This window comes from Bombina bombina, chromosome 6, assembly GCF_027579735.1.
Source record: "Bombina bombina isolate aBomBom1 chromosome 6, aBomBom1.pri, whole genome shotgun sequence".
NCBI lineage: Eukaryota > Metazoa > Chordata > Amphibia > Anura > Bombinatoridae > Bombina > Bombina bombina.
In genome coordinates, this window is record NC_069504.1 from 1,119,750,168 (window position 1) to 1,119,777,130 (window position 26,963).

The 26,963-nt window shown below is 39.6% G+C and overlaps 2 protein-coding genes across 2 annotated transcripts in view; one reads left to right on the top strand and one right to left on the bottom strand.

The window, feature by feature from the left end:
• The window catches only part of IRAG2 (inositol 1,4,5-triphosphate receptor associated 2), a 530,761-nt gene extending 514,798 nt beyond the window's left edge, over window positions 1-15,963 (top strand). The window contains exon 39 of the mRNA XM_053719704.1: window positions 15,256-15,963. Coding sequence (XP_053575679.1) covers window positions 15,256-15,499 — 244 coding nt within the window. The 3' untranslated portion in view covers window positions 15,500-15,963. The remainder of the gene's footprint in view (window positions 1-15,255) is intronic.
• DNAI7 (dynein axonemal intermediate chain 7) overlaps window positions 15,887-26,963 on the bottom strand; it is a 188,526-nt gene continuing 177,449 nt past the window's right edge. The window contains exon 15 of the mRNA XM_053719083.1: window positions 15,887-16,235. Within this exon, the coding sequence (XP_053575058.1) occupies window positions 15,972-16,235 (264 nt within the window). The 3' untranslated portion in view covers window positions 15,887-15,971. The remainder of the gene's footprint in view (window positions 16,236-26,963) is intronic.

The following is a 26,963-nucleotide window of genomic DNA, read 5'->3' on the forward strand; positions in this document are numbered from 1 at the left end:
ATCCGCAAAATTAAAATATTCATGGGTGGCTGAGGTTGTTTCTGCCCCATCACTGAACAGGAAAAACGGAATAGCAATTCTTCTGGGGAAAGAGTTAATATATGAAAAATTACTAACTATAGTAGACCCAGAAAGTAGATACTTAATTCTTAAAATAAAGACAGACAACATGATATACACTATATGCAATATATATGCACCAAACATAATTGAATTAAAATTCTGGGATTCTCTCCAAACTATAATCTTGCAGGTGTCAGAAGGACACCTGATCTTAGCCGGGGATTTTAATATAGCACCTCAACATTCCATAGATAGACTAAGACGGGGTACCCAACAAAATAAAACAAAAAAAGATAATCTAGAAACAAAAATATTTAACTCCATTTGTCTAAACCTTGCAATTAAAGATATCTGGAGATCTCAGAACCCGAGTACCAGAGGATATACATGTTACTCCAAAGTGTTTAAATCATTATCTAGGATTGATTTTTTCTTGATTAGTGATAGTTTGTTTAAACTAGGGGTAAAAGCACTAATATCTGAGATTTGTATCTCTGACCATGCCCCCATAATGATTGATATTCCTAAAATAAAAGGTCGAGATCAAAAGATAGGTTTTTTTTATCCAAAGTATTTGAATAAGAATCTTAACTTTATAAATTGGCTCAAGATTAAATTGGAGGAATATTTCATGTTTAATATAGGATCAGTGGAAAACTTTTCAATAGTCTGGGAGACCGCTAAGGCAGTAATGAGAGGAGAAATAACAGCTTATGCTGCTAGAACCAAAAAGGAGAACAAACAAAGAGAGAGAAAAATAACATCTACCGTAAAAAATGAGTATAACAATTATCTCAGTGCCCCTACAAATAATAATTGGAAAAAGTATATAGAAGCAAAAAATGAATATGACACTTTTCTTATATCCCACACATCACAGACAGAACTTAGATATCAATCGAGGTTATACAAATATGGTAATAAATCTGGTAAGTTACTAGCAAAACTAGTAAAAAACTCCAAACAATCATTATTAATTGAGTCAATACATGATTGCGAGAAGCTATCCACTTCACCTAAAGAAATCTCTGAATCCTTTTACAATTATTATAAAATAATCTATTCCTCTAACACTATAGGAACCAAAGATTGCAATAAATTCTGGGAGGGATTAAATATTCCAAAGATTAGCTCTGAATTTAACCTTAAATTAAACTCCCCTATATTAGAAACAGAAGTAAGCCAAGCAATACAAGCATTAAAGTCAGATAAAGCTCCTGGTCCCGATTTTCTCCCAAACGAAATTTACAAGAATTTAGCTCCAACACTGGTCCCACACTTAACAAAATTGTTTAATCTCTATTACAGTGAAGAGTCCCAGATTCCCCCGAATTTCACAGCATCACAATCAATACTTATACTGAAACCAGGGAAGGACAAAAATAAAAAAGAATCATACAGGCCAATCGCCCTCTTGAATACTGATTATAAACTCTTTTCAATTATCTTAGCAAAAAGACTTCAAGAAGGTTTAGCAGAAATTATTCATAAGGACCAAGCAGGGTTTCTTACCAAACGCAGTTCAGCGGCAAAAATTAGACAATTGCTGCTGACCATTGACTATTTCAAAAATACAGAAAATAGCACCTTCATAGAGGAAATAGACGCTGCAGTGTTAGCCATAGATGCGGAAAAAGCGTTTGACAGTGTTGAGCATGATTATCTTTTAGACACATTACATAGGTTTGGATTTAATAAGAACTTTTTAAGTCTGGTCAGAAAACTGTGCTGTCAAGCATCTACTAGCTTATCTGTCAATGGAGTAAGATCAAATACAATTAAAATAGAAAGAGGTACCCGTCAAGGCTGTCCTCTATCGCCTTTATTATTCGATATAGCAATTGAACCCTTAGCCCTCAAAATTAGGCAACAACTTGAGGGCATAAAAATTAAGGAAAGAGAATTGAAACTGGCGCTTTATGCGGATGATCTACTCTTATACATATCAAATACAGCTCTAAATATTCCAAAATTTATAGAAATAATAGTTATTTAGCAAGTTCTCTGGATATAAAATTAATAACTCAAAATCTGAACTGTTATGGCTAAAAAAAACAAAGGGGTCTCAATTGAATACACCCTTTAAAACAGTGACAAACTCTTTTAGATACCTAGGAATTAATATAACTGCCGATCCTAAGGAATGGTATTCCTTGAATATAACCCCCATGGTCTCTCAAATTATTACATATATGAGAAACTGGCAAAACTTACCACTCTCTATATCAGGCCGTATAGCATTAATTAAGATGATACTTTTGCCCAAATTGTTATACCTATTACAGAATCTCCCTATTTTTCTGAAATCATATGACATTAAGAGGTTCAACACCACAGCTCGTCAATTTATATGGCAATCCAAAAAACCAAGAATATCTCTCCAAAAATTATCACTCCCAAAACAATTTGCTGGTCTGGCCTTCCCAGATCTACAATTATATAATTTAATCTTCTTGGGCCGTATAGCGGTTGATTGGTTCACAGAAATGGACTATTATACAGACAACAGGTTAGAACAAAGTATAATTTATCCATTTCTTCCCACTTCAGTCACTCATTTATCATGTAATTCGATCCCTAAACTAGTGAAACAATTCAAATCAATCTATACAATAATGCAGGCATGGAAAAAAATAGGGAGACGGGTTGAAATAGACATCAGGATACCCAGATTTCAAACTCTTCTAGGTAACCCAGAATTTCAGGAGGGCACTCAATCCCCCATATTAAAAAACTGGCAGAGGAAAGGTTTGTATCTGGTATCACAACTTGTCAATGTAACAGCAAAAAACATTAAATCTTTTGAGGAATTAAAACTAGAATTTGAACTAGGAAATCAAGAATTTTTTGCTTACCTACAAGCTAGGCATTACGTACAGCAGTTAATTAATAAATTCTCCTGGAAATGGTCCTGGGAAAATCTTGACAATTGGCCAACTCTAGCCAAAGCAGGACACCTATCTATCTCCACATGGTATAAATACTTGATCTCACACAAGGGAGGAGCCAACCTAGAATATATAACTCAAAAGTGGACCCCTCATTTACCAGATAACACTAATCAGAGCTCCCTGATAACACGCTCACTATCTCAGCTTTATTGTACAACTATATCAGAAACATGGAGAGAGTCACACATAAAGCTAATATATTTCACACATTATACTCCAGAAAAAGGGTACAAGTGGCAAAACAAAAAATTTAACAAATGCCCAAAATGTAATCTTATCGCAGCAGATATAATTCATATGATGTGGGCATGTCCCAAAACACAGCAATTCTGGTTTAAATTACAGCATTGGTTACTAAGAGCATTTAGAGTAACTTCCTTTACATTTACGCTGAATGATATAATATTCCTGAAAGATAAAAATGTACCCATATCAGAAATCAAGATAATCAATCTTGTTATCCTTGCTGCTAGAAATTTAATTTTCAAAAAATGGAAGAATAGTTTCTCCCCAACAATTACGGAAGTCAAAAATTATCTTAAAAAACAATATGTAATTGAACAGCTAGCAACAGATTCAAATTCCGAACGAGAAATACTGGCTTTCTTTAAAAAATGGTCAAAATTTATTAAGATACTCCCACCCAGTGAAATAGAACAACTAATTTATCCATTTAGATACTCGGAAATAGTCATTCTGAACAATTGGTAGAGAGGGGGGGGGGGGAGAGGATGGGGAGGAAGGGGAGAGGAAAATGTTAAGGAAATGTAACTTTTTTTTTTTTTTTCTATTGTTTATTGTTATTTGTTATTGTTTATTGTTTTATGTTGTTTTTTGTTAATTAAGGCAAGATAGACCTACGAAATTACTCTCTTGTTAAACTAACATATATAAAAAAGAGAAAAGTTCCAACATGAGGTAGAGAAATTAGTTGAAAGAAAACAGAGAAACAGAAATAATGAGATATTGCTGATATATTGATTAACGAGTAAGGATATTGAGTTAATTAGGCAATTGAACATGTATTTGATTTTTTTTTTTTTTCTCTCTGTTTCTACAAAAAGTGATTTACATAATGTTGGATTGAAAAATAAAGACTTTAAAAAAAAAAAAAAAACAAAGTGTTGGTGATCAAGTAAGAAATGTTGATTTTTATGGGATAATGTGCTATAGAGGAGATTTGGTTTTATTAACAATGTTTTGGATATTTATTGTTACAGATAATGATTGATTGATGTTTATAAGTCGAAATTCAAACCCAGATGCAAACAGGACCTGTAGTAACCTAATAATAGATACTATTTGATTTAAAACTTAAAATTTATATATAACAATATTAAATGTCTGTATCATCTAAAAGTTTTAAAAAAACATTAAATGTCTGTATCTTCTAAAAATTTTGAAAAAACATTATCTAAAAGTTTAAATGACTTGATATATATTCCAAGAAAGGATCTGAGCATGAATTGTTTATTTAGTGCTATTTTATATTATTAAACTTATTAAAAATATAATTTAGATAAAAGCAGCTACATCAATATCTATATTCATACCGAGAGGTTGAAGTGTTTTGAGTTTATAAATCCACTTGGTTTCAAGTTTCCTTAGTTCGAGTAGCCTATTTGGTTTGGAGGGGGGTACCCAATCTATAACTTGTATTTTGAGTGAACTTGGGTTACTGCCGTGGCACTCAAGAAAATGCCTGGGTACACTATGTTTGAGCAGTTTTTCTTTTATATTGTAGATGTGTTCGTTAGTTCTTCTTCTTATTTTGCGTTTCGTGCGGCCTACATATAATAGGCCGCACCCACATTCTAACAAGTACACTACATATGTTAGAATGTGGGTGCGGCCTATTATATGTAGGCCGCACGAAACGCAAAATAAGAAGAAGAACTAACGAACACATCTACAATATAAAAGAAAAACTGCTCAAACATAGTGTACCCAGGCATTTTCTTGAGTGCCACGGCAGTAACCCAAGTTCACTCAAAATACAAGTTATAGATTGGGTACCCCCCTCCAAACCAAATAGGCTACTCGAACTAAGGAAACTTGAAACCAAGTGGATTTATAAACTCAAAACACTTCAACCTCTCGGTATGAATATAGATATTGATGTAGCTGCTTTTATCTAAATTATATTTTTAATAAGTTTAATAATATAAAATAGCACTAAATAAACAATTCATGCTCAGATCCTTTCTTGGAATATATATCAAGTCATTTAAACTTTTAGATAATGTTTTTTCAAATTTTTTAGAAGATACAGACATTTAATGTTTTTTTAAAACTTTTAGATGATACAGACATTTAATATTGTTATATATAAATTTTAAGTTTTAAATCAAATAGTATCTATTATTCAGTTACTACAGGTCCTGTTTGCATCTGGGTTTGAATTTCGACTTATAAACATCAATCAATCATTATCTGTAACAATAAATATCCAAAACATTGTTAATAAAACCAAATCTCCTCTATAGCACATTATCCCATAAAAATCAACATTTCTTACTTGATCACCAACACTTTGTTTTTTTAATCAACTTTAATAAAAGATATGTTTGAGCAATATGCTTAGTTAGTTTGGACATCCATACTACATATGACAGGTCCTAATCGTGTGTGTAAGAAACTTATATACTGCAAATGAATCCCTATAATCATTAGCAATGTTTATTGAAAAGTTTTAAAAATCGTGAATATTATTTATTATCAAACATAGGAATGAATTTAATCTCATTTGTTTTATCAATTGTCTTAATATAGCAATGTAATATTTCATTATTGTTTTTATATTATTTTATTTGTAATATCACTAACATGATCGTTTTAATACGGCAACTATGCTGTTTTAGCCCTTGAGTACTGTCACTTTAGAACCATACGGGCATTAACACCGGCCTGATTTTATGTAAGGAGCAATCTTACAGGAGCTCCCGCTCACACCTCTGAGTCCGGATTGGATAAATTCAGCTTGATGCTCTGAGAATCATGATAGGCGCTCCTATACACACCTCTGAATTCTGATTGGATTATCCGGACTTAAAAACGAAGAGCGCTCATTTCAACATATCCATTTTTATCCCTCTTGAAGAAGCCCGGCCGCTGACCGGGGGAAACGCGTCAGGGTATTGAACTGACAATTTAGGTTGGAACAGAGGTTTCGGTATCCTGCACTCACAACAGCCACAGGACTTGCTGACAAGGTATCCGGATTTACCTGCCAGTCATATCCAGTGCAGCAGCGCTCGGCATTCACAACAAGCCGGCTGTGGGAAGCAATAAGATCTGTACCACCTATGATCCTCCTAATTGCAGCAAATTCATTTTAATCTTGTAAGTGCATATATGTATGTGTAATATATTGTGTCATTAAACGCTTTCACTTGAGTCCTGCCTTTTGCGCCATCTTTTCTCTTTACATATACTCAGGGGTGGAATAAGACCAGGCATTCCAAAAAGACTGCTCAAAACAACAAATCGGCATGATGGGTCCACCCCTGACCTAGGAACAGGTTGTGTAGTGGGCTGACTCTCCTCCTTTCAGAAGGAATGCTCTCACTCCGTCCTGGACCTTTGGGTTCTGGACATTGCTCGTCAGGGTTACAGAATAGGCTTTCGGTCTATTGCTGTCAAGAGTATCTGGAAATCCCGTTAAGAGAGCGGCTCTGCTCCATTGTGTGGGCGACCTCCTCGCCATTGGAGTAGTTGTCGCAGAAAGAGGGCTCTACTGCAACCTCTTTGTGGTTCCCTCTTTGTGGTCCGCCCTATTTTGGATTTGAAGGGACTCAACCAATTCATAAGGGTTCCCACATTCAAGATGGAAACGATAATGTTCAGGAGGGTCAGTTCATATCCACTATAGACTTAAAGGATGTGTACCATCATATACTGATCCACAAGGAGCATTACAGTTTCCTTTGATTTGCCTTCCTAGACAAGAACTACAGCTTCCTTTTGGACTAGCTACAGCACCTTGAGTGTTCACCAAGGTGCTGGGAGTTCTGTTGGCTGTAGTTTGTCTGCAGGGGATTCCAGTGGCCCATACCTAGATTACATTCTGGTCCAGGCTCCATCTTTTCCGGTGGCTCAGGATAACATGCATAGGTTACTCTCAAGTCCTCAGGCGCACGGTTGGAAGGTCAACCTAGAAAAGAGTTCTCTTGTGAGAGAACACTTTCTGAAAACAATCATAGATTTTGACAGTATGCGCTACTACTTTACAGACCTGCGCAGGGAGAAATATCAGGGAGTGTGTAGTCTGTTTCAATCCAAGGTCCATCCTTCGGTAGCACAATTAATTGAGGTGGTAGGTCTCATGGTTGCGCAATCTGATGCTATACCGTTTGCTCGTTTTCATCTGTGACCACTACAGTTGTGTATGCTCAGACAGTGGAATGGAGATCATTCAGATCTGTCTCAGGTCATCCATTTGGATGCTCAGACGAGAGAGTCTTGCCTGGTAGCAAGTGCCAGCTCCAGTTGTCATAGGAATGAGTTTCTGTCGCACTGCCTGGTGAATAATCACCACAGACGCAAGTCTGTCGGGTATGGGGTTCTCTAAGAGCTCAGGGAACTTGGCGTTCCAAAGAGATATCTTTCCCGATCAACATTCTCGAGTTAAGGACAATATACAACATGGCCTCAAATGGGTTCCTCACGGTATATACAATTTCAGTCGGACAACATCATGACTATGGCCTAAATCAACCATCAGGGAGGCACACAGAGCTCTCTTGTGATGCAGGAGGTGTTTTTAATCCTACATTGGGCAGAGAGACATCAATGTCAAGTCTCAGCTGTCCACATTCCAGGAGTAGAGAATTGGGAATCGGAATTCGTGAGCAGACAGACTCTTTACTCAGGAGAGTGGCCTCTGAATCCGGAGTTTTTTTTTTTTAGATATCCCAGATAGCTTCCCGCTTCAATAACAAGCTCACGAGGTATGGAGTGAGGTCTAGAGATCCACTAGCAGTTCAGTGGAACTTGAGTCTGGTTTATCTGTTCCCTCTTATTGTTCTTCTGCCCCGGGTGATTGCCCAGATCAAAAAGGACAGAATTCAAACTATTCTGATAGTCCCTGCGTGGCCACGCAGGACCTGGTACACAGATCTTTTGAGATTGTCGTCTGCTTCTCCTTGGCGGTTGCTTCTTCATCAGGATCTGTTAACTAAAAGACCGTTCATTTATCAAAATCTAGATACTCTGAGGCTGACTGTCTGGAGATTGAACGTTTGATATTGGCTAAAAGAGGCTTCTCTGAGAATGTGATTGCTACTCTAATTCAGGCTCACAAGCTGGTCACCAGAACCATATACTACAAGATCTGGAGAACTTATCTTAACTGGTGTAACCAGAGAGGTTTTTCTTGGCGGAGAGTGAAGACTCTGCATATTCTTCCGTTTCTCCAGGAGGGTCTGGAGAAAGACCTTTTGGCCAGTTCTATCAAGTCAGATATCTGCCCTTACAGTTTTGTTGCACAAGAAGTTGGCTAGTTTGCCAGATGTTCAAGAGTTTGCTCAGGCTTTGGCCTGCATTAGACCTGTTTTTAAACTTCTTGCTCCTTCGTGGAGTTTAAACTTAGTTCTTAAGGTTCTTCAGAGAACGCAATTTGAGCCTCTGGATTCTGGTGATATCAAGTTGCTCACTTGGAAGGTGGTATTCTTGTTGGCTGTTTCCTCTGCTCACAGAGTGTCAGAGCTTTCAGATTTGATGTGTGATCCTCCGTATCTGGTGATTTATCAGGTTAAGGCTTTGTTAAGGACTCGACTGGTTTCTTACCTAAGGTAGTTAATACTTGTAATATCAATCAGGAGATTGTGGTCCCTTCGCTTTGCCCCAACCTGTCTTCCTCTATGGAGAGACCGTTGCAAAATTTGGATGTGGTCAGAGCATTGAAATGCTACCTTCACACTACTAAGAAGTTTTGTCTATCTTCTTGTTTTCTCATTATATTATACCAGTAAGTGCAAGGGGCAAAAGGCTTCAGTTGTTACTATTTCCTTTTGGCTGAGAAGTTTGATCAGTACGGCCTAGAGGGAAGCATGCCAGGAGCCTCCCTCAAGAATTACGGCCCATTCTACTTGTGCAGTGTTTACTACTTAGGCCTTTAAAAATGAGGGGTCAGTTGAGCTAATCTGTAAGGCTGCAACATGGTCTTCTTTACATACCTTCACAAGATCCTATAAGTTTGATGTTTTTTCTTCCGTGGAAGCATCTTTTGGGAGAAGAGTTCTACAGCTGGAGTTCCTGGTTCTTAGGACTACCTCCCTTAATTTCCCCTCCTGAACATTCATGAACTTCACAGCTTGGGTACTGGTTTCCCACATGTAATGAATGTTGTTATGGACTCACTCAAAAATTGAAGGAAAGCTAAAATTATACTTGCCTGATAATTTAATTTCCTTCTTGGCAGTGAGAATCCATGGGCCCGCCCTGAGGATCCCTGGACCTCGCAAAGTACCTGGGAAGTTTGTTGTTAAAATCAGTGGCCATCAGATCTATCACTGAAAGACCCCAAAAGTCCCAAATCTGCTTGAACACATCCTGGTGAAGAAACCACTCTCCTGGATGTGAAGAGACCACTCCCCTGGATGTAGAGATTGATCACTGAGAGTCTGCCTCACAGTTGTTCACTCCTAGAATATGAATTACCGAGACTAGACAAAAATTGGTTTCTGCCCATCTGAGAATCCAAGACACCTCCATCATTGCCACAGAACTGTGAGCCCCCCCCCTGATGTTTGACATAAACTACTGCTGTGACAAAGGCCAAGCTTGAAGAGCCCTGAAAATTGCAATTGCGTAGTGTTCTAGAACATTGATTGGTAACCTTGCCTCCCTAGGATCCCAAACCCCATGTGCTGTCAGAGACCCCCAAACAGCTCCCCAACCTGAGAGACTTGCATCTGTAGTAATCGCAGTCCAGACAGTATGAGCAAAAAAAGCCCCTTAAATAATAAACTGATGATCCTGCCACCAAGTTAGATTGATTTCTACTGAGATCAAAAAATATCCTTTGAGACAGTTAAGTATAATCCCTGCACCACTGATGCAGCAAACAAAGCTGAAGAGGCACATGTGAAATCACGCAAATAGAATTGCATCTGAAGCTGCAGTCATGACACTTAGGACTTCCATACACAGAGCCACTGAGGGAAACTAGAGAGACTGAAGGTTCAGACAAGCTGACACCAATTTTAACCTTCTCTGCTCTGTTAGACTCATGGATACTGAATCTATTTGAGATCCCAAAAAAGTTACCTTTGTCCAGGGTACCAAAGAACTTTGGAAAATTGATCCTCCAACCATGCTGTTGAAGAAACAACAAGAGTCGGTTGGTGTGAAATTCTGCTAAAGGAAAAGACGGAGCTTGAACCAAGGTCATCCAGGTATGGAAACACTGCAGTACCCTGAGACCTGATCAGACAAAAGGGCACCCAGAACCTTTTTGAATATTCTTGGAGCTGTAGCCAGATCAAATGGAAGAGCAACAAACTGAAAATGCCTTTCCTGAAATTAAGAAACTGGAAATTAACTGAAATATGAAGGAAAGCATCTTTTAAACATATTGTAGATGAAAACTGACCTTGCTGAACAAAAGACAAAGTAGTCCGAATGGTTTCCATTCCGAAAGATTGAACCCTACAACCCTGTTCAGAGCTTCCAGATATAGAACCAGTCTGAAAGTACCTTCCTTCTTTAGAACAATGAAGAAATTTTGAATAAAATCCCATCCCCTGTTCCAGCAAAGGAACTGCAACAATCCCATATCTTCCAGATCTGAGACAGACTGAAAAAAAAAAGCTTGAGCTTTTGCAGGATTCCTTGGAAGATTGAACAGAAAAAAATGTCCTCTGGGAGACCTTGTTCTTAAACCTATTTGATATTCCTGAAAAACTATATTCTGAACCCAGGAGTCTGAGACGGGAGAGCAGCCAGCACCTCTGGAACTGCAGGCTTGATAACTTTTTTCTACAGTAAGTTAACACCATATCGGTATTCTCATGTAGTGAACAAAACAGTACAGCATTACATTTGTCTGATTTTCATTAAAGGGACACTGTACCCAAAAAATTTCTTTCGTGATTCAGATTGAGCATGAAATTTTAAGCAACTTTCTAATTTACTCCTATTATCAAATTTTCTTCATTCTCTTGGTATCTTTATTTGAAATGCAAGAATGTAAGTTTAGATGCTGGCCCATTTTTTGTGAACAACCTGGGTTGTCCTTGCTGATTGGTGGATAAATTCATCCACCAATAAAAAAGTGCTGTCCAGAGTACTGAAACCAAAAAAAAAAGCTTAGATGACTTCTTTTTCAAATAATGATAGCAAGAGAACGAAGAAAAATTGATAATAGGAGTAAATTAGAAAGTTGCTTAAAATTGCATGCTCTTTCTGAATTACAAAAGAAAAAATTTGGGTTCAGTGTCCCTTTAACAAATCTAAACATGAGCCACATAAATGAGCTAGGGAAGGCACTTCAGCTTTTTTACAAAAAGCACACCTAATAATGGTAGAAAGGTGCAATGCAAAAACACTATAACCCCCTTAAAAGCTCACTTACTAACTCGTGGGGAAAAAATAACGGCTAAAAAGCAATTTAACTCGCTAAAACCAGACGTGCGCATAACCCAGGATGAACATGCTAGTAGAAAGACTAATGGGACAAGCGCTATCCCGACATGCGCAACCCCAATGCATGAAATACAAACAAACCTTGGCAAGAGCAGGTGAAATAACCATGTTTACTAATCATCTGATTATTTAATCTGTGCTTCATTTAGATATCCTCAGAATCTGGCCTGTTAGGGAGGCTTGAGGACAGGTTTGAAAGCCAGTGGAATATGGAAAAAGATCTGTCCCATGGCCATCTATATATTAGCCACATCATTTTTTTAAAATAATACTATATATCTACCTACCTAACAGAGCTGCTCTTTGCATATAAGATTCCTCCTCCACGGATTTTGATACAAGGGGACTTTTGGATACTTCAGACAAACTAGTCCTTTTGCCATTATATACAGCCTTCTTTAAGTACTGCTCTTCCTATCAGGTGATTCGCTGAGAAGATTCTACTAACGCTCTATCTCCAACACAGTGATGAGGTATATAACCAGGTGAGCAGTTTTCGATTTTTGTCTGAAACAATATTAGAAGTGTTGAACTCTTTATTTTTTGTCTCCCCCTCTCCTCTCTCCTTTTCCCCTGTATTCCTGAGATCGCTGTCTTACACCACCTTGCTACATTGACTCTTCACCAAAGACACCTTTCAGGAGTGACACTGAAGGATCTAGTCTATTCACAAGATAGCAGCACAGAGGAATAACTTAATTCCTAAAATTAGCATTTTTTACCATTGACTAATCTCTTTGGATATGCGGTTTTTTCCAATTATTAAATAAAAATCAATTCAAAATTAGGGCTGCACGATTAATCGCATATGCGATTTTAAACCATGATTAATCACCGAGATTTTAAAACCGCAAGGAGTCGCGATTTTTTTTCCTACATAAAAAATTCCTTTAGAAGTGGCTGTAATGCATTGATTTGTATGTGCAAACCAGCTCCATCTAGTGTTTGCTTTTAGCACACATTTGTAAAATGGCTCTTTTACTTTCACTTTCTGTTCTGAGAAGCAGCTGATCAATCTAGAAATCTAAAAGCAGATCCCATGCAGGAATGAAGAGCAGAGAAAGCCACTTACTTATATTTCCCCCTAAGGACGTCTGCAGTCTGAAACTTAGGGTATGTAAACATTATGGAACCTCCCACACAATCTGCTGCTCTCTGAGAAATGGCTTAAATACATAGCCGATGCAGTTAACCCCACGGCTCCAAAAAAGGCTAAAACTGCAGTCCCCTCTGCTATTAGCTGCTGGGTTAACTTAACTGCATCTACAATGTATTTTATATCAGCAAGGCACAGCATTTCTGAAAGGAGCAGCCCCCCACCCCTACTGCTATATGCCTGTAATGGATTCCTGGACAGGAGCAGGGCTCATTTTCAGTCAAATTAAAATGTTTAACAAAGAAGAAAAAATAATATATATATATATATATATATATATATATATATATATACATATGTGTATGTGGCTTACACTGCTTCATTTGTTAATCATACCACTGTCCACAGTTAGAATCACTGTCCAAGAAAACATGACAATGTTGTGTGTCATAAAACCTAATAACTGGCTAGTGGCTACTATTTAATCACATCACAGGCAGCAAATTTTATTTTAACTATTTTGTGGTTTGTATTTTTATGCTCCAAGAGTGTATTGGTCATTGAGAAACATGTACATTAAGATTCTGTAGTGTTAAATAAACTTTATAATGCAAAATGAAGGTGTTATAGTCATTTATAAGAAAAAAATTTTTAAAAAATTGCGATTTTTTTTTTGCCCATATCGCCCAGCCCTATTCAAAATGTATGCGTGTGTGTGTATATGTATATATATATAATCAAGTCAGGTAGTAAGCACTCGCTGGATTTAAGCACAGCACACTTTATTAGGCAGTATCTAACACGGCCCGGTGCAAGACGAGCTTTGATCATTTGTGATGGAGGCCCGTATGTGAACACGCCCCCCACAGACCACGCTGAGGTGAGCATGGTAGGGAATGGCGGACCGTTTTGCTTTTACATGACTGCTAAGCATGTTTTTAAAAAGTAAGCCTTCCTTTTCAATTGGACTCACTGTTGTATTATGATTTGTTAATGCCTCATGTGGTAAATCTCTGATGTGTGCATTAGAGGGCATATTGAATATTATGCTGATTTTTTAGATCGTCCCATATCCACTGATTATGTTGTCACTGTTTTACTATACCATATCACAGTATGATTATGAAACCACACACAAATATTATATATTTTATATTATTGTTGATAATACACTGATGTGGAATTGGTTTGTTGATATGTTAATATACATCCCCTATTGATTTGATTGGATGTATTGGATTGGCTGAAACTAGATGGGGGAGGGGTTTTGCTGGGTATATAACACTGCTTGTATCACATTTTGGGTTGTCTGAAGAAGGGGTGAATGCCCCGAAACGACTGCCTAATAAAGTGTGCTGTGCTTACTACCTGACTTGATTGAATATTCCGTTAAGCACCCTGGTCTATGCTTAGGGTTGGCTAGTGAGAGTGCACTAATATATATATATATATATATATATATATATATATATATATATATATATATATATATATATATATATATATATATATATATATATATATATATATATATATATATATATACACACACACACACACAGGAGGCAAAAGACAAGTCCCTGTGACCAATTATAGAGGGTTTATGAAAATTTTTCCCATGAGATTAAAAAAGAATCACAAACCATACCCCATATACATCCCTCTCACAAGCACTGTACTGAATATAGACTTAAAACCCCTCTCACTGAAGAATCAAATGCAAATCTTTATTTTTCAACCACCTCCAGCAGAGGTAAAGTAAAAACTAAGGAATGTTGAAGGGGTTTTATAGAGCTCTTGGGGTTTGGGAAACTTTGCCGCCTCCTAGTGGCAGAGAAGAGTAAGTCCTAAGAGTAATGGGTTGTGGACTCTCATGACCTGTAAGAAAAACTTCTACTTAATGATAAATCAGTTTCTGCTTGCCATGCATTGTTGTTTGTACCCATCAGTCATTTGGGGTTCATGCTCTTTTTCTCAAAATAGTTCACATAGCTAAGCAAAGACCAAACTGAAGCAGAAAGTGAAGGGTCCCACCTCTGGGAGATGTTTCTACCAACTCAAGTAGTTAGAGGTTGTAGTACAAACAGTACTGTATATGGCTCTACTTCAGTTGTCAACAATTACCTCCTCCACCTCATTAATAAGTTAATGGCTACTGAAGAGATGTGTTAATAACCAGTGTTGTAGCAAATGCCTGATATCTGTAGGGTTGAGCAGGTCCTTTATTTTGGTAGGGTTGGTGTGTCATATGTGAGTGTACATCAGCAATGGTTTGTGTTCACATTGATTTCAGTCTGTTAAGGAGCAAATACACAAACACAGGAAATCTAAATCAACGTTTTCAGCTGAGTAAAATACCTTTTTGCACATGCATCATAAGCTTCTAAATGGTTTCTGGCTCTTTAGGGATAGAGTTGGACACTTAGACTTCATGTCTCCACTCAAGTGTCCATTTAGTGAAGGCAATTTTCTGATTTTTTTTTTTTTTTTTCTGTATAGCTACAGTAGGATGCGATCATGGGCTGGAGATCTGAAACATTCCTTCTCTACTTTCAACAAAACCTTTGCAATATCTCTTTTAGTCACAGTCTTACTTGCTGCTCTAGTGAGCTTTATGACTGGACTGTCCTTCCAGCGACCAGTTGAGGGGGCACCAGTTGGAACTGGGGGCTCTTGGACTTCAGTACAACAGCTTCTCTGGCCTTATACTGGACTACGTCACAATGGGCAGCCACCAGTATAGGGATGTTGGCTGAGGGACTGTCAAAGTTTACAAATTGAAATTTCTCATGTCATGAAATCGTGCAATGGTCCAAAAAATGAATTGTGGCCTTTTAAAATAATTTAAAGTTAAAATATTTTATGTAATTATAACAATTTTTTTTTTTCGTATGCATGTTTTTTTAGTTTTTTTTTTTTTTCTAAAATATGAGTGTAAAATATATAATTACTTTGAAGTGTTTAAAATGTTACTAGGCTCCATACAGTTTACAGAATTGATAATAAACAGCAGAATATTTTTTTAAACTTCGGATATGGGATCATGAAAATGCTGCCCCATTAAATAATACATTTTGAAATATTGTTGTATACCTGGCAAGCAATGCACTTAATGACTCTGTACCAGCTGTTCAAGCATGAATCAATGTAACAATATTTATTGGTTTAGAATGATTTTGTGTGTTTAATAAAGGTCTATATATTTAACTTGTTTCTTAAGAGTATGTGAGCACCTTGGTCATTTGTAATATTTGGTAAGTGCAGTCCACAAAATGATGCTGTGAATTTGTGACAGTCTCCATTGCTTGTGGGCTAGAAAAGTCTTTCACTATGTGATACAGGGTAGAATGGAAGTTGCTATGGTCATAGGGATCATCTGAAAAATTCTCACTTGCTTCTGAAATCTTCATTCGCTGTGACCTCTGAGCACTCAGCATGTAAAGGGTCCAGCTATCCTCACTAGAAAGTCCTTCTTTTACCTAAAACAATGAGAGAAAATATTACAAAACACATAGAACGTGCTGCATTACTGTAGAAGCGGCACTCAACTCAGTCGCTCAACAAATCCTAAACTGGGATAGACATTTTAAATGGATATAAAACTGTTTGAGAATGTACTATGCACTATACAGGGGCTAAAACTACAGGGGGTGCAGAGGTCTCAATTGCGACTGGGCCCCCAAGGGTGGGGGCCCAGCTTAAAAACAAAAATTAAAAACGTTGACCTGCCACTGCCTGCACTGATATCATGTGAGTGTGACATGATGCTTCACTAGTGTCTCTGACTACAGGGGTTAGTGTTTTTGTTTTACCCATGGTGTTTGTGTGTGTATGTATGTGTGTGTGTGTATGTATGTATGTGACTGTATGTATGTGACTGTGTGTGTGTATTTATGTATGTGACTGTGTGTATTTATGCATGTTTGTGTGTGTATGTGACTGTGTATTTATGCATGTGTGTGTATGTGACTGTGTGTGTATTTATGCATGTGTGTGTATGTGACTGTGTGTGTATTTATGCATGTATGTGTGTGTATGTATGTGACTGTGTGTGTATTTATGCATGTGTGTGTGTATTTATGTATGTATCTGTGTGTGTATTTATGCATGTATGTGTGTGTGTGTGTATATATGTTTGTGGAACCAGCAAATTACAGACCTTGTTACTACAGCATGGGGGGGGCGGGGGGGTAAACAGTGTCAGTCTATACAGTACCACTATATACAGTACGGGGGCTGGACCATGTCACAGACTTCTGTGGTCACTTTATAAAGTACTGGGGCGGGTAGGGTCAGCCCTCACACCGGCAGATTACAGACTTTGTCACTGACTCACTATATACAGTACTGGTGGGTTAAACAGTGTCACTATATACAGTAATAGGGGGTCAGACCATCTCATGGACTGTGGGCACAGAATACCTCCTTTTGCAGACATGTCATCTGATTCACATTTTTTTTCCGTGTTAATTGTTAAAAAAAAAAAAAAAAAAAAAAGGATATGTATCAGTCATTTTTTTGTGGGGGTGGGGGGGCCCTTCTTGGATTTTTGCACCTGGGACCTGTGGTTTCTAGTTACGCCTCTGGCACTATAAAATGTTTAATCCTAGAAACAAACATACATTTATCATTCTGCTTATTATAGCTATAAGAGTTTGTTGTTTTACAACAAAAGTGCACTCTCCTTAGTGAGGCCAAAAACAAACACATTCTGTACATACTAGACGGGGATTTCTTAGAGCAGTACACATTAATTGCGGCCATTTAGAGATATCTGTAATTAAAGAACCACTAAATACAGCAGACATGAATAACTGACAAATACACACTAAAAAGACAATGAAATAGCTCTTTTAATTTCAAATGAGCAGTAGAATATTTTCTGTCAAATTTAAAAAATCCAACTCGTATCGTAGAAGAAATCAATTTATCAGGTAAGCATAAATTTCCTTTTCTTCTACTAGATACAAGTCCACGGATTCATCCTTACTTGTGGGATACAATACCAAAGCAACAGGACACTGATGAACGGGAGGGACAAGACAGATACCTAAACAGAAGGCACCACTGCTTGAAGAACTTTTCTCCCAAAAATAGCCTCAGAAGAAGCAAAAGTATCAAATTTGTAAAATTTGGAAATGGTATGAAGGGAGGACCAAGTCGCAGCCTTACAAATCTGTTCCACAGATGCATCGTTTTTAAAAGCCCATGTGGAAGCCACCGCTCTAGTAGAATGAGTTGTAATTTTTTCAGGAGGCTGCTGTCCAGCAGTCTTGTATGCCAAACGGATGATGCTTTTCAGCCAAAAAGAAAGAGGTAGCCGTAGCTTTTTGACCCCTACGCTTTCCAGAATAAACAACAAAGAGAGAAGATGTTTGACGGAAATCCTTGGTCGCTTGCAAGTAAAACTTCAAGGCACGAACCACGTCCAAGTTATGTAACAGACGCTTCTTCTTAGAAGGAGGATTAGGACATAGAGAAGGAACAACAATTTCCTGATTAATACTCTTATTTGAAACAACCTTAGGAAGGAATCCAGGTTTAGTACGCAAAACCACCTTATCAGAATGGAATATAAGATAAGGCGAGTCGCATTGTAACGCAGAAAGCTCAGAAACTCTTCGAGCAGAAGAGATAGCAACTAAAAATAAAACTTAAAAGCTTAATATCTATGGAATGCATGGGTTCAAACTGAACCCCTTGAAGAACATTTAGAACTAAATTCAAACTCCAAGGTGGAGCAACAGGTTTAAACACAGGCTTGATTCTGACTAAAGCCTGACAAAAAGACTGAACGTCTGGGACATCCGCCAGACGCTTGTGTAGTAAAATTGACAAAGCAGAAATTTGTCCCTTTAAGGAACTAGCCGATAATCCCTTCTCCAATCCTTCTTGGAGAAAGGACAAAATCCTAGGAATCCTAACCCTACTCCATGAGTAGCCCTTGGATTCGCACCAAGAAAGATATTTACGCCATATCTTATGGTAAATTTTCCTAGTGACAGGCTTCCGAGCCTGAATCAAGGTATCAATGACCGACTCAGAGAATCCCCGCTTAGATAAAATCAAGAGTTCAATCTCCAGGCAGTCAGCTGCAGAGAATTTAGATTTGGATGTTGGAACGGACCTTGAATGAGAAGGTCCTGTCTCAGTGGCAGTTTCCATGTTGGCAGAGATGACATTTCCACTAGATCTGCATACCAATTCCTGCATGGCCACGCAGGCGCTATCAAGATTACTGAGGCCCTCTCCTGTTTGATTCTGGCAATCAGACGAGGCAGGAGAGGAAAAGGAGGAAACACATAAGCCAGGTTGAACGACCAAGGTACTGCTAGAGCATCTATCAGTACTGCTTGGGGATCCCTTGATCTGGACCCGTAACAAGGAAGTTTGGCCTTCTGACGAGATGCCATTAGATCCAATTCTGGTGTGCACCATTGACAAATCAATGCCGCAAACACCTCCGGATGGAGCTCCCACTCCCCCGGATGAAAAGTCTGATGACTTAGAAAATCTGCTTCCCAGTTCTCTACTCCTGGTATATAGATAGCTGATAGATGGCACGAGTGAGTCTCTGCCCATCGAATTATCTTGGAAACTTCCATTGCTAGAGAACTCTTTGTTCCTCCTTGATGATTGATATATGCTACAGTCGTGATATTGTCCGACTGGAATCTTATGAATTTGGCCTGGCCAGCTGAGGCCACGCTTGAAGCGCGTTGAATATTGCTCTCAGTTCCAGAATATTGATTGAAAGTAGGGACTCCTCCTGAGTCCAAACACCCTGAGCCTTCAGGGAATTCCAGACTGCACCCCAGCCCAAGAGGCTGGCGTCCATCGTCCCTATGACCCATGCTGGTCTGCGGAAGCACATTCCCTGGGACAGATGATCCTGTGACAACCACCAAAGAAGAGAGTCTCTGGTTTCTAGATCCAGATTTATCTGAGGAGATAAATCCGCATAATCCCCATTCCACTGTCTGAGCATGCACAGTTGCAGTGGTCTGAGATGTAAGCGAGCAAACGGAACGATGTCCATTGCCGCTACCATTAATTCGATGACCTCCATACACTGCACCACTGATGGCCGAGGAGTGGACTGAAGTGTCCGGCAAGTAGTTAAAGGGACACTGAACCCAAAGAAAATTTCGTGATTCAGATAAAGCATGCAATTTTAAGCAACTTTCTAATTTACTCCTATTATCAATTTTTCTTAGTTTGCTTGCTAACTTTATATGAAAAAGAAGGCATCTAAGCTTTTTTTCTTGGTTCAGAACTCTGGATAGCAGTTTTTAATTGGTGGATGAATTTATCCACCAATCAGCAAGGACAACCTAGGTTGTTCACCAAAAATGGGCCGGCATCTAAACATACATTCTTGCATTTCAAATAAAGATACCAAGAGAATAAAGAACATTTGATAATAGGAGTAAATTAGAAAGTTGCTTAAAATTGCATGCTCTATCTGAATCACAAAAGAAATAATTTGGGTTCAGTGTCCCTTTAAGATATTTGACTTTCTGGCCTCCGTCAGAAATATTTTCAAGTCTACCGAGTCTATCAGAGTTCCTAGGAATGGAACTCTTGTCAGTGGAACTAGTGAACTCTTTTGTATATTCACCTTCCACCCGTGAGTTCTTAGAAAAGCCAACACGATGTCCGTGTGAGATTTGGCTAGTTGGTAAGTTGACCCCTGAATCAAAATATCGTCCAGATAGGGCGTCACTGCTATGCCCCGCAGCCTTAGAACCGCCAAAAGGGACCCTAGCACTTTTGCAAAGATTCTGGTAGCTGTGACTAACCTGAAAGGGAGGGCCACAAACTGGTAGTGTTTGTCCAGGAAGGCGAACCTGAGAAACTGGTGATGATCTTTGTGGATAGGAATGTGAAAATAAGCATCCTTCAAATCTACGGTGGTCATATATTGACCCTCCTGGATCATTGGTAAAATTGTTCGTATGGTCTCCATCTTGAATGATGGGACTGTGAGAAATTTGTTTAGGCATTTGAGATCTAAAATCGGTCTGAAGGTTCCCTCTTTTTTGGGAACCACAAACAGATTTGAGTAAAATCCCTGCCCCTGTTCTAGTTTTGGAACTGGTCTTTTACACAGCGTAAGAACGCCTCTCTTTTTGTCTGGTCTACAGACAAACGTGAAAGATGAAATCTCCCTCTTGGAAGAAAATCCTTGAATTCTAGTCGATATCCCTAGGTCACGATTTCTAATGCCCAGGGATCCTGAACATCCCTTGCCTGAGCGAAGAGAGAAAGTCTGCCCCCTACTAGATCCGGTACCGGATCGAGGGCTGCCCTTCATGCTGTCTTGGTAGCAGCAGCAGGCTTCTTGGCCTGTTTATATTTATTCCAGGTCTGGTTAGGTCTCCAGACTGACTTGGATTGTGCAAAATTCCCCTCCTGCTTTGTGGCGGAGGAGGAAGTAGAGGGTCTACCTTTAAAGTTTCGAAAGGAACGAAAATTATTCTGTTTGGCCCTCATTTTAACCGCCTTGTCCTGAGGAAGGGCATGGCCTTTACCTCCAGTAATGTTCGAAATGATCTTCTTTAGTTCAGGCCCGAATAGGGTCTTATCTTTGAAAGGAATAGCTAACAGCTTAGATTTTGATGACACATCAGCAGACCAAGACTTAAGCCATAATGCTCTATGCGCTAAAATGGCAACTCCTGCATTCTTAGCCGCTAATTTAGCCATTTGAAAAGCGGCATCTGTAATAAAAGAATTAGCTAGCTTGAGAGCCTTAATTCTATCCAAAATATCATCTAATGGGGTCTCAACCTTAAGAGACTCCTCTAGGGCCTCAAACCAAAAAGCTGCTGCAGTAGTTACTGGAACAATGCACCCTATAGGTTATAGAAGAAAACCCTGATGAATAAACAATTTCTTTAACAGACCCTCTAATTGTTTATCCATATGATCTTTGAAAGCACAACTGTCCTCAATAGGGGTAGAAATAGCTCCCTCCACCTTAGGGACCGCCTGCCAGGAATCCCGAATGGTGTCAGATATGGGAAACATTTTCTTAAAAGTAGGAGGGGGGGAGAGAACGGAATGCCTGGTCTATCCCATTCCTTAGTAACAATGTCAGAAATCCTTCTAGGGACTGGAAAAACATCAGTGTAAGAAGGGACCTCTAGATGTTTATCCATTTTACACAATTTCTCTGGTGGAATTACAATAGGGTCACAATCATCCAGAGTCGCTCAAACCTCCCGGAGTAACAATCGGAGGTGTTCAAGATTAAATTTAAAGGCCGTCACATCTGAGTCTGTTAGAGGGAACAGCTTTCCTGAGTCTGAAAGCTCTCCCTCAGACAGTAAAGCCCCCACCCCTAATTCAGAACACTGTGAGGGTACATCAGAGATGGCCAATAAAGCGTCAGAGGGCTCAGCATTTACTCTAACACCTGACCTGCTGCGCTTACCCTGTAAACCTGGCAGTTTAGACAATACCTCTGTAAGGGTAGTAGACATTACTGCAGCCATATCGTGCAGGGTAAAAGAATTAGACGCACTAGAAGTACTTGGCGTCTCTTGAGCGGGTGTTAAAGGTTGTGACACTTGGGGAGAATTAGATGGCATAACCTGATTCTCTTCAGACTGAGAATCATCCTGATGCATATTTTTATCAGCTAAAATATGTTCCTTGCAATGTAAGGCCCTTTCAGTACATGAGGGACACATTTTAAGTGGGGGTTCCACCATGGCTTCTAAACACATAGAGCATTGACTTTACTCAATGTTAGACATGTTGAACAGGCTAGTAATGATTACAAAAAGACTTTATTTAATGAAAAAAACAACAATCTGAAAAAACGGTATTGTGCCTTTAAGAGAAAAAAAAAAAGCATACAATTTTCCCAAAACTGCTTTAAAAAGTTTTAACACTCACAATTTTATCATATAAGTGTCTAATCTGGCAGCCTAAGATTGCACCACAAGTAAGGGACTATTAACCCTTTATTAGTAAAAACGTTATGAGAATAAACTATCAACCCCCTGCACCTGCAGAGCTGTGGCGCCTACCTGCCCTCTGGGGTCTGAGAATTACAATCTCACTTCGATAAGGCTACCCCTTCCCTCATGGGAACAATGTCAGCCGGTTCTGAAATACCACAGTCTCTTCAGAAAAAATGACTGAACATACCTCAATGCTTGTAGCATAAAGACCGTTCCCCACACTGAAGCTTCTCAAGTACACCTCAGCCATTCTGTGGGAACTCCTCTGGATCTTAGTAACCACTGCTAAGATCATCAGCCTCCAGGCAGACATCTCTTTCCATATGCTGCCTGAGGAAAAATAGCACTCACCGGTACCATTTAAAATAATAAAGTCTTGCTTGAAGAAAATAAAAACTATCATTTTATCACCTCTTTCACTTTACCTCTTCCTATTACTTAATATAGGCAAAGAGAATGACTGGGGGGTGGAGGCAAGGGAGGAGCTATATAGACAGCTCTGCTGTGGTGCTCTTTGCCACTTCCTGTTAGCAGGAGGATAATATCCCACAAGTAAGGATGAATCCGTGGACTCGTTGTATCTAGTAGAAGAAATATCTATTTAGCCAATCACAAGAGACAAATGTGTGCAGGCACCAATTAGCAGCAGCTCCCTCTAGTGTATGATATGTGCATATTCATTTTTTAACAATGGATACTAAGAGAACGAAGCACATTTGAAAACAGAAGTGAACTTAAGTGTCTTAAAATGACATGCTGTATTTGAATCATGCAAGTTTAATTTTGACTTTCCTATCCCTTTAAGGGTCATAAGAACTGGGTTTGGGAAACACATTTTAAGGGTGTAGTGTCTCTTTAAATGCTTTTAAATCAATTTTGTAAGTGGGTCAAGAAGAGATGTTAAAAGGATCTAAAAGTGCAAAAAACATAATTTATGCTTACCTGATAAATTCCTTTCTCCTGTAGTGTAGTCAGTCCACGGGTCATCCATTACTTATGGGATTATATCTCCTCCCTAACAGGAAGTGCAAGAGGATCACCCAAGCAGAGCTGCTATATAGCTCCTCCCCTCTACGTCATACCCAGTCATTCGACCGAAACCAAACGAGAAAGGAGAAACTATAGGGTGCAGTGGTGACTGGAGTTTAATTTAAAATTTAGACCTGCCGTAAAAACAGGGCGGGCCGTGGACTGACTACACTACAGGAGAAAGGAATTTATCAGGTAAGCATAAATTATGTTTTCTCCTGTTAAGTGTAGTCAGTCCACGGGTCATCCATTACTTATGGGATACCAATACCAAAGCTAAAAGTACACGGATGACGGGAGGGACAGGCAGGACCTTTACACGGAAGGAACCACTGCCTGAAGAACCTTTCTCCCAAAAACAGCCTCCGAAGAAGCAAAAGTGTCAAATTTGTAAAATTTTGAAAAGGTGTGAAGTGAAGACCAAGTTGCAGCCTTGCAAATCTGTTCAACAGAGGCCTCATTTTTAAAGGCCCAAGTGGAAGCCACAGCTCTGGTAGAATGAGCTGTAATTCTTTCAGGAGGCTGCTGTCCAGCAGTCTCATAGGCTAAACGTATTATGCTACGAAGCCAGAAGGAGAGAGAGGTAGCCGAAGCCTTTTGGCCTCTCCTCTGTCCAGAATAAATGACAAACAGGGAAGAAGTTTGTCGAAAATCTTTAGTTGCCTGTAAATAGAATTTCAGGGCACGGACGACGTCCAGATTGTGCAGAAGTCGTTCCTTCTTTGAGGAAGGATTAGGGCACAATGAAGGAACAACAATCTCTTGATTGATATTCTTGTTAGTGACTACCTTAGGTAAGAACCCAGGTTTAGTATGCAGAACTACCTTGTCTGAATGAAAAATCAGATAAGGAGAATCACAATGTAAGGCTGATAACTCAGAGACTCTTCGAGCCGAGGAAATAGCCATTAGGAACAGAACTTTCCAAGATAACAGCTTGATATCAATGGAATGAAGGGGTTCAAACGGAACACCCTGTAAAACGTTAAGAACTAAGTTTAAGCTCCATGGCGGAGCAACAGTTTTAAACACAGGCTTAATCCTGGCCAAAGCCTGACAAAAAGCCTGAACGTCTGGAACATCTGACAGACGCTTGTGTAAAAGAATGGACAGAGCTGAGATCTGTCCCTTTAACGAACTAGCAGATAAACCCTTTTCTAAGCCTTCTTGTAGAAAAGACAATATCCTAGGAATCCTAACCTTACTCCATGAGTAACTCTTCGATTCGCACCAATGTAAGTATTTACGCCATATTTTATGGTAAATTTTCCTGGTAACAGGATTCCTAGCCTGTATTAAGGTATCAATCACTGACTCCAAGAATCCACGCTTTGATAGAATCAAGCGTTCAATCTCCATGCAGTCAGTCTCAGAGAAATTAGATTTGGATGTTTGAAAGGACCCTGAACCAGAAGGTCCTGTCTCAGAGGCAGAGACCATGGTGGACAGGACGACATGTCCACTAGATCTGCATACCAGGTTCTGCGTGGCCACGCAGGCGCTATTAGAATCACCGATGCTCTCTCCTGTTTGATCCTGGCAATCAGTCGAGGATCAGAACCGCTCCCGGGTCCCTGGACCTTGATCCGTAACAAGGAAGCTTGGCGTTCTGGCGAGACGCCATGAGATCCAGATCTGGTTTGCCCCAACGCCGAAGCAGTTGTGCAAATACCTCCGGGTGAAGTTCCCATTCCCCCGGATGAAAAGTCTGGCGACTTAGGAAATCCGCCTCCCAGTTCTCCACGCCTGGGATGTGGATCGCTGACAGGTGGCAAGAGTGAGACTCTGCCCAGTGAATTATCTTTGAGACTTCCATCATCGCTAGGGAACTCCTTGTCCCTCCCTGATGGTTGATGTAGGCAACAGTCGTGATGTTGTCCGACTGGAACCTGATGAACCTCAGAGTTGCTAGCTGAGGCCAAGCCAGAAGAGCATTGAGAACTGCTCTTAATTCCAGAATGTTTATTGGAAGGAGACTCTCCTCCTGAGTCCATGATCCCTGAGCCTTCAGGGAATTCCAGACAGCGCCCCAACCTAGTAGGCTGGCGTCTGTTGTTACAATTGTCCAATCTGGCCTGCTGAAGGGCATCCCCCTGGACAGATGTGGCCGAGAAAGCCACCATAGAAGAGAATCTCTGGTCTCTTGATCCAGATTCAGCATAGGGGACAAATCTGAGTAATCCCCATTCCACTGACTTGGCATGCACAATTGTAGTGGTCTGAGATGCAGGCGTGCAAAAGGTACTATGTCCATTGCCGCTACCATTAAGCCGATTACCTCCATGCATTGAGCCACTGACGGGTGTTGAATGGAATGAAGGACACGGCAAGCATTTAGAAGTTTTGTTAACCTGTCTTCTGTCAGGTAAATTTTAATTTTTACAGAATCTATAAGAGTCCCCAAGAAGGGAACTCTTGTGAGTGGCAATAGAGAACTCTTTTCTACGTTCACCTTCCACCCATGCGACCTTAGAAATGCCAGAACCAACTCTGTATGAGACTTGGCAGTCTGGAAACTTGACGCTTGTATCAGAATGTCGTCTAGGTACGGAGCTACCGAAATTCCTCGCGGTCTTAGTACCGCCAGAAGAGAGCCCAGAACCTTTGTAAAGATTCTTGGAGCCGTGGCTAACCCGAAGGGAAGAGCTACAAACTGGTAATGCCTGTTTAGGAAGGCAAACCTTAGGTACCGATAATGATCCTTGTGAATCGGTATGTGAAGGTAGGCATCCTTTAAATCCACTGTGGTCATGTATTGACCCCTTTGGATCATAGGTAAGATTGTCTGAATAGTTTCTATTTTGAACGATGGAACTCTTAGGAATTTGTTTAGGATCTTTAAGTCCAAAATTGGTCTGAAGGTTCCCTCTTTTTTGGGAACCACAAACAGATTTGAGTAAAACCCTTGTCCGTGTTCTGACCGCGGAACTGGATGGATCACTCCCATTAGTAAAAGGTCTTGTACACAGCGTAGAAACGCTTCTCTCTTTATCTGGTTTGCTGACAACCTTGAAAGATGAAATCTCCCTTTTGGAGGAGAAGCTTTGAAGTCCAGAAGATATCCCTGAGATATGATCTCTAACGCCCAGGGATCCTGGACATCTCTTGCCCAAGCCTGGGCGAAGAGAGAAAGTCTGCCCCCCACTAGATCCGTTTCCGGATCGGGGGCCCTCACTTCATGCTGTCTTAGGGGCAGCAGCAGGT